Below are 9547 nucleotides of genomic sequence, written 5' to 3'. Positions count from 1 at the left end.
TTGCATTCACTATTTGCTTAACTTTCCTTTGTTATTGACTAATGGGATCGAGTCAACCGATCTTTATACCATACAGATAGTATGCATGAAATTTGATATAAATACGAATCTTGAATAAAAAAAAAATTATTGTTGGATACTTATTTATGATCCAAACCCATTTGCTCTAATATAAAAACCTCTTTCGCATCAACTATTGCATTTCTAAATATAACTTCATTTCTCTGAGTCAAAATATTCGAAATGATAGTCACCCACATACCTCACCAAACTTGATTAAATCTGTTACTAAATCCTATTAGTTGAAATCGACTAAAATGTATTTATTTATACATTATTGTGATAAACAAAAGATCATCCTATTCAAGAGCCAGAGATATGCCAAATGTGTGTTGTCAAATTGTAGTTAAAATAGAGATGACTCAATATTATCACATAGAACACATGTGCTACTTCTCAAAAGTATTCTCCTACTAAGTAAATTATCTTTGTTGGCCACTTTATCAACGAGTAGTCTCCATACCAAAAATGGAGCAGATGGTAGTGTTTTAGTTTTCCACAACACATCATATTTGAACCCATCCTCACAATCATGAAAGTTTAGTTTTCAATAACAATACATTTCTCCCACTTAAACCATTCTTTTCTCCAAGGTATAGGCCACTTGGTCATCATTTTAAAAACCAAAATCACCTAATGTGCCTCTCTTTACATATATTAAAAAAAAAACTATTTTAATAAGGGAATGATTAGTTATCATTAATCTTTTATAATCAAATGGTTTAATGTCTCAATAGGACCCTATTTTCGCTCAGAATCTCAAATAGATTCCTTTCTTTTTCGGTGTTTCAATTAAGTCCTTATTTTCTTAAAATTGAATAAAATGGGGCCTTTTGTCAAATTGAGATGACGCCGTTAAGAAAGGTATGTTAACCGTGTAGTTTTTTATTACGTGGCATTGAAAATGTGACTGAATTATATTTTTTAATTTTTGAATTACCTTTATTTTTTAATTCAAAAGTTAAAAAAAATACAATTCAGTCACATTTTCAATGTCACATAATAAAAAACTACCCGGTCAACTTATCATTCTTAACGGTGTCATCTCAATTTGACACAAAGGTCCTATTTGATTCAATTTTACAAAAATAAGGACTCAATTGAGCCGAAAAAGAAGGAGTCCTATTTGAGATTCTGGACAAAAATAAGAACGTATTGAGACATTAAATCTAATCAAATTTGATTTCTATTTCTTTCTTTTATCTCTTTATGACCTCTCATTTTCTTCCACTCCTTACCCCTCCTCTTTCTTCTATTTTCTTTTGAGAGTTTTGACATATTTCATTCATTGAATCTTATACTGCTTATGTATATCGATATTTTTATCCTCATTTGGTGGCTTTTTTTTTTATACGATATTTTTATCCTCATTTGGTGGCTTTTTTTTTTATACTTTTCAATTTGAGTTTTAAAAATTAAGGACTGGAATTTTTGTTTGAATTGAATTGTAAAACTATATACAAGATTAATGGAGATGAAGTTTCTAATAGAACACGAGAGATGAAATTAAAGAATAATATAAAAGTTAAATAACATTAATTACAATAATCTAATAGATAATTTTGTATGAAAAAAATTCAAAAAATAAGTTTTAAATAAAAAGCTTCATTCCTAATTTTCTTTTAGGTTTCTCATAATATTGAACCGTGCATAACAGAAAGTGGTTATAACGAGATATGAGGAAAAATTACTAGTAATCGTTTATTACATACTTATGCTTAGGTTATTCAAATAACCTAAACATATTCAACACTTCTAATTAATAGATATCTTATAGAGGAAGAGAATTAATATGAAAAAGACGAATATGCAGAGGTTTTACTGTGCTGAAGCCCATTTCATTCGCAAGTGCCACCCACAATAAAACTACAAATTTATTGTTTATTCTAAGCCACATATGAACATGCATGTACATCTGATTTACGAGNAGAATTGTAATGTTCAGAAAATGAATGGCGTAGGAGAGAATGCTGGCATTGCTCCAACGGTAACTCGCCTGCAACTTCATCAAAACAAGATAAATAAAAGTACACATTCAGCAACACTGACCCAACAAAATCCAAAATTTAAATAGATCATTGCATAATTTCAATCTTCATCCCATAATTTAGAAAGATGGCACAAATTATGTGAATATTTAAATCTAATAAATTTTCAATTGTGAATAAATAAAGCGATTTAACTAATCTTTTGACATATAGTATATCAAAATATAAATTTTAAACTACGATAATATATAATCAAAATGAGTGAATTTTGTTTCTCTAGCAAACATGCATGATGATGAGCATGATTGGATTAGCTTTATCACTTATGATCTTACTTATTTTTTAGTGAGTTAATCTTTAATGTTAATTTTATATACTTTTTAAATAAAACACATATGTGCATTGAATTAAAATGTGTATTTACCTTTTTATNGATATGATATTTTCTCTCTACTATTTTACTGTTACCATTATTCAACCAGTTAATATTTTTTTTTTAATTTTCGTTTTATATTTATTTACTTCTTTTATATAAGTTTTAACCTTTTTTTCGTTTTTATTTTGGCATCAGTGGTTATCTTTTTTATATTTTTGTGTGTTATTGAGAGTATTAAGATTAAATATCATGACTCAATTTTAAACTATGATTAAAAATGAAATATAAAAACAAATGGTTCACCAAGTATACAAATCTTATATTATATATATAAATTACATATTGTTGTAGATAATATTCCAATTTGAGATGTTATTTAAATAAAATACAAAACATTTCAACCAATCGCACATTAACAATCAATTACAATAACAAATTTGATCAAACAATCAATTGCGTAGCACTTTAATTAGCTAACATTGTCAAAAATTTAATTTTACTTTTTTATTCTGCAATTACAAACTGTTATTTATATAGGCATATTAATTGTCATAACATCTTAAAAATGCACCAATAATACTTTTATTAAAAATATTCAACCATGCATATCAGTATATACAGGAAAGTAAGGGAGAAAACATCCCTCCACTTCAAACTTTACATGTATTTTTCTTCCAATAATAAAAGGATAATGATATTTAGACAACATTTTTTTTACAACATTTGAACATTGATTACGTGTCAATCTGTGATTGGTCATAAACTACTCCATAATAGTGTTTATGATTATTATTATTGATTATGAAGTAATTTACGATCAATCACAGATTGACACATAATCAATGTTCAAATGTTGTAAAAAAAATGTTGTCTAAATATCATTATCCATAATAAAAGTACGGTTAAGATAAGATTGGGAATGAACATTTATTAATTATATACTTTTATTATTAATTCTTGATAAGGGCCACTAATCCATTAATGCCTCCACCAATGGCATTTATGAACTTACAACCAATCTAATCTAACCCCACTACATAACATCAAGCCATAATCACCCAAAAACTCTCTTCCAATAAAAAGAATGAAAGGGGCAAAAAAAAAAAAGTATTGTTTTTTTACAATTAAATTTTTAAAGTTTTATTTTCATGAATTTTCATTAGATATATTGCATATTATATATTAAAGTAAACCTTGAAATACAATGACCAACATCACCAAAATTATTTATAATTTTGCTTGTAAGTTTTCTCAAAAGCAAAAAAAAAAATAAAAAAAAATCCACATTTTGAGTTTTTAGTTTTCTCTTCTTGTTCTATCTTACCCAATACCTAAAATTGGAAATTCACCACGTATTTTATTCCAATTTTTTATGCTTATTAAAAACTTCATCCACACATGAAAAATTAACGTAAAAAGGTCAACAACAGAACCAAAATAAGCATTGTAATTTCAAGCTTTTAAATTTACAGTACCCGTAATCGCTACCCTCGCTGAAGTGACGGCGGTGAGACTTTTTAGTGGCACTGTTCTCACTTTTTTTGACGTCTCCAGCGGACTCCGCCGTCGTGGCCCTCTCCCTGTGAGGCAGCGCGGTGTCCTCTGAAATTGATCCGAGGGTGGGCTTCCATTGAGGCTTGCGGCGGAGAGTCCGGGAAGGCGGAGGGACAACGGACTTTGTGGCGGCGGTATCGGCAGCACCGCCGAAGCAAGAAACGAAGAACCACATTAAAGAAAAATAGAGAAAGAAAAAGAAGGTTTTGGTTTGGTTAAGGTAGAAGTGTGGATTAATTAGTATAGAATGGTTGCAGTTTTGGAAATTTAATGTTATGCTAGAAACTGTGTTGGTGTTGTGTATTCTGCTATCACTTTATACGAGACGCAGCCAAAGCAACGGCCAAACCAACTACTAGGTCCTTATCCCTTGATGTGTATTCTGGTATCACTTTCTCAATCAAAATTTAATGTTGTTATGCCACAAACGGATCTCTTTAAATTTATAATTTTATTTAACAATTAAATTTTAAATATTTAAGTATTTAAATTTAAGATTCAGAGGTTGAAGTAATAAGTTAGCACGACAAATGAGAGAATAAAGAAATTTATTAATTATCAAAATATAAAATAAAACTTAAGTCNTCTTTATGGATTACTGCACAATTTAATGATTTTTTATCTAATTATTTTATATTATTTTCAAAATTTTATAGTAACTTCTTCTAAAGAGTAAAAGAAAATCCACAAGTTTCAATTGCTTATTGCTATTTAGAATGAAATAAGAAAAAATAAATTTTACATGAAGCAAAGGCTATAATAGGTAGTTTTGGAGTGTATCTGGTAAAGTCAATTAACATAAAAGTGTTTATAGATCACTCAAAGTATTGTATATTATTTTTTAAAAAATAATTACATAGTAATATATATAACTTTCATTTATATAATAGAACTTATATAATTTGTATCTTTTTAAATCATTTTATAATTATCAACTAGTTTCTATACACCTAATTCGATAAATTAGTTTATTATAATANAATTTAGGTNTANTTAGTAATTTGATAATTATGTTTATGTCTTTGATTTATTTTAGTTTTTGTATATTTTTTTAACTTTTTTAAAAGAGTTAATGTATTTTTTTTTTTTAAAGAATTCAATGTGATTATTTTTATTAGGGTTAAATATGTTTTTAGTCCCTATACTTTGGAGTAATTTTGGTTTTAGTCCATTTTTAAACTAAGATACAATTTAGTCCTTCAACTTTAGAAAACTCTGGTTTTAGTCTTTTTTACTAATTTTTTTTTAACTTTATTTATTGTTTCATTTGGATTGTTTATTCGACACATTTTTGTTAGACTAAAACCAGAGTTTTATAAAGTTGAAGGACTAAATTGTATCTTAGTTTAAAAATGGACTAAAACCAAAATTACCCCAAAGTATAGGGACTAAAACATATTTAACCCTTTTTATTATAATGATGTTACGAAACTTGTTAGCCTTTGAGATTAAAGAAAATTCAATCAATTTTATTAAACATTTAAGATTTTATTTATGTTATTAAAATTGATCCTAGATATTGCTGTTGTAACGTAGGCCTCCAAACTAGGAAACAAAACTAAAACAAATATTATTTTGAATTGAAAGCTTAAATAATTTCGGGAAATCATTGAAGTATATAATATTTATATATGAATAAGATGTAATTTTAAAGATTAAATTGATCATTAGTATAAAAACTATATCAAACAAGTTGTGAACATGATTTTAAATTCCATTTTAGAAATAAACTACAATTAAAATCAATATATCTTGAATGTTGTAAAATCACATTACACTTTTTATAAAATTTTACAAATTTTTATTTTAAGTTTCTAATCCAACTTTTTATGGATTCTAATTCCGTAACAGTTTCTAACCGGCTGCCACGTGTAATATGATTTTGTAAAATGTATGTTCAATTGTTTGTCAATTAGATTGGCATATTCAACTTGTATAAATAAATAAACGAGGATTTGAAATATTTATAAAACATTAACCTTAATTGTCTTATCAAGCTCTTAGATAAGGTCACATAAAATATATTAAATGAATACAAAAGAAAATAAAATTATACTAATTAAAAAAATATTATAAACTAAAAATTTTAGAGAAAAAAAATATTAAATCGTAATTTAAAATTATATATAAAAATTTGGAGCACTAACTGATTTTGATTAAATTTGTAAAAATAATTTGGTAATACTTTCAATAAGAATATAAAACATGTTTTTCTTCTTCTAATATATATATATATATATATGGGGTTTGTTAACACGCGTATGCCTGTTTTTCAGTTGGTACATTTTAACAATGTATATCAGATTATAGTAAACAAAAATACCCTCATATATTATGGTATCTAAGTTTTAAAGTCAAGGATATTTAAATAATTTTCATTCTCAAAACTAAAAAAGAAAAAAAAACTCCGAAACCCTTACTCACCTCTCTAATTCCTCTCAATCTTTTCTCTTTCATGTCTCTCACTCCAACCTTTCCTCCTCTATCATCCTATGGTAGATCTAACTGAAAAAAAAATTAGAAATACTCGTTGTCAAACAATTTACCTTTGTAAAGAGTTGAGCAATTGGTATATTTGCCTTCAGGCAAAGGTTCATTCAAGATCTCTTCAATTTCATCATCTTCACTAGCCTCTCCAATATCATCATCTGCAGATGTTGAATCGTCGTCTCTTAAAAAACCTTCAGGCCAATTACCAATTCCTTCTGATGTTATTATACTTATGAAAATTAGATAAAATTAGATAAGACATAAATTATAAAATCATTTTTTGTAAAAAAATGTTTAATAACGAGTGTTTCTGATTTTTTTCAGGAGAATTACCAATTACTTCATATGTCATTATGCTTGTGAAAATTAGATAGAATTAAATAAGACAAAAATTATAATTGAAAACTCATGTTTGTAAGAAATTGCTTAACAGTGTTTCTGATTTTTTAATTGGGACTACAGTAGAGATGATAGAGAAAAGGTTGAAGTAAGAGAGATAAAAGAGAAAGGATTGAGAGGAATGAAAGATGTGAGTAAAAGTTTGGAGATTTGTCTACTATAATCCGATACACATTATTAAAATGTACCAACTGAAAAACAGACGTAAATACAAATACTCAAATTTCAATACCACTTCAACAAATGACTCATTTATCTTATGAAGTATTTGTTTAAATAATCAACACAATAATCAACAAATGACTCATATATATATATAATACTTTTTTCCCTGAATCTCGTTTTTTGTGCCATTGTGAACCGCCTGCTGCTAGTGTACGTATATATGTTGATATTTTCAAACATTACTCATCCAGCACCACAATTGCTCCAATGTTTCATCACCTTGACTTAAGCCTACTTTAATTATAATTTGAGCAATATGGCCAAAGTACTACCCACTCATAACTATTATTTTTCTTTATAATTTTTCTTAGATAATAATTATTGGTAAGTTTTAATTTAGTATTTTTTTTCTAAATCAAGTGATTCAAATAAAATTACTAGTGAAAAAAATATTAATTATTGAAGAATTATTTAAAATTTGATTATATTTATTTTTATTTTTTATTTAGACCTATGAAATTGAAGTTATTTTTGAAAAAGTTATTTTTTAAAAATTTATGTGCAACTTATTTAAATTTGTATTGCATTAATATTTTAGTGAATAATTTTATTTGAATTGTACTTTAAAATTAATTTTTTAAAATTAGAAAGATATAAAAAAATATTTGCGGTATCCATTAGAAGTTGCATGCGGATACAAAAAGAAACTACAAATATTTTTTTTTGCAAATAAGTAACGAGAGTTATAAAACGAATAGTTTTTCGACTAGACGAGTCGTGAATAGATCCAACCCGTTTTCAAGACTCAATAAAAATAAATAAATACTCATATCACCTTAAAATTTTATTACACATGAAAGAAGTAGCAAAATAAAAAATTATACACTAGTACAGAATTAGCCTTTAACGTTATCTCTTAGATGTCGGACCACAAAATATCTAATGTAAATTATTAACCGATAATATTTTTGTAAATAAGTGGCCATATAGTCGTCGGTTAGGAGGGTTCCCGATGTCTATAAAATTGTAGACAACGGGGGTCCCCTAACCGCCGTCTACGGGGCTGACAGGTAGATGAAAAATAATTTTTTTCCGCCATATATACGTATGTTCCCGTCACTCTGACGTCTATATATGATTATAGACGTTGGCCCCCCTTATAACTGACGTCTATACTTTAAATGGTCTGACAAGGTAGGTGAAAAGTTATTTTGAACGTTGGCTCCCCTGCCACCAAAGTCTAAATGGCCTAACAGGGTAGGTGAAAAGTTGTTTTGGATGTCGGCTCCACTTAGATCAAACGTTTATATACAACGCGAATATTAATTTTTAATTCGAATGGACGTCATATTGGTGAGATCACTGACGTCTAGTCGAGAATAGATGTCGGGCACTAGGGGCACCGACGTCTTGATTCTTGTTAAATCAGAAATTGCGAACCCGTGGTTACGCGCACTTCATCTGCTTCCTCCTCGTCTTTCCCCTTTGCGACATTGCATTTCTAGGTGCGTTTTTATCTCTTTTTAATTGTTTAAACTTATTTTTACTCCGATTAAATTAGTTTTTGGTATATTATCTTCCATTTGAACTGATTAAAATGAGTTTTCATTGTGTTTTGGTGTAGTTTTGCTCGTGTCTTTGGGTAACATAGTTGCACCTTCTCCCTCTACTAGCTTCCCCGTAAGAAAAGTTGCGTCTTTTGAATCTCTTATGGTATTTTATCCTAAAACCGAACCTGGGTCCTTGCCTAGTTCTCATGTCACCGTATTCTTTTTCATTGGCGGTTGAAATAGAACTAGACAAGGACCAATTTTCAGTTTTGGGTTGAAATGCCATAAGAGATTCAAAATACGTAAGCTTTTCTTATGAGAAAACTAGCAAAGGAAGAAGACGCTACTAGGCTACCCAAAGACATGAGCAAAACTGCACTAAAACACAACAAAAACTCAGTAGACGTTGGTTAATGTTATGTTCGATGGCTATAGTGCCATTAGACGTAGGTTTTGGTGTAATCTGACATCTTTATAGTGCCCTTAGATGTCGCGCATGACATTAACCGATGTCGGACCTATAGAGTCCGACGTCCCATTAACGTCATCCATAAAAACGTCGGATCGGGATCTCACGTTAAAAGTCCAAAATAACATACGTCTAAAGTCCTTTCTGCACTAATAATATTAACAAATTCGTTGTAGTAAAATAATTGAGAAAATATAAATTTTGTTTGTCTTTAGCAGAAAAATGAGCAATTTTACGCATTCACTAAAACCTTCTTTTGCAACAAATCATTCATTAGAAAAAAGTAATAAACTTAACACAAAATCGGTGAAAAATATATTAACTTCATCCAGGGCATAGTCTTGTATCGCTTAAAACTAGAAACATTTAAATATATTTTCTATTTTAACCCTACGAGACCTCTCTTTTAAGAAAAAATGGTGATTAATTTCTTGCTAATTTATTTCCAAACGGCCACTTAATAGACTCTCTTTTTTCTCAGGTTCGATTCTGATTA

At 28.3% G+C, this 9547-nt stretch overlaps 1 protein-coding gene across 2 annotated transcripts; it reads right to left on the bottom strand.

Annotated features, from left to right (window-relative positions):
* Window positions 1-1780: 1780 nt before the first annotated feature.
* LOC106778210 lies at window positions 1781-4327 on the bottom strand. 2 transcript variants are annotated; one of them, XM_014666154.2, is made up of 2 exons: window positions 3900-4327; window positions 1781-2056 (listed from the first exon to the last, which is right to left on the bottom strand). In XM_014666154.2, exons 1-2 carry the CDS (start codon window positions 4151-4153, stop codon window positions 2002-2004), a joined length of 309 nt encoding a protein of 102 aa, XP_014521640.1. In that variant the 5' UTR covers window positions 4154-4327; the 3' UTR covers window positions 1781-2001. The 2 variants fall into 2 exon arrangements, with proteins under 2 accessions (XP_014521640.1, XP_014521639.1); XM_014666153.2 differs by having other exon boundaries at window positions 1783-2062.
* Window positions 4328-9547: the final 5220 nt, after the last annotated feature.

Source organism: Vigna radiata, unplaced genomic scaffold, assembly GCF_000741045.1.
Source record: "Vigna radiata var. radiata cultivar VC1973A unplaced genomic scaffold, Vradiata_ver6 scaffold_535, whole genome shotgun sequence".
Classification (NCBI taxonomy): domain Eukaryota; kingdom Viridiplantae; phylum Streptophyta; class Magnoliopsida; order Fabales; family Fabaceae; genus Vigna; species Vigna radiata.
The sequence above is the reverse complement of the archived record's forward strand: the minus strand, read 5'-3'. Positions and strand labels throughout refer to the sequence as shown.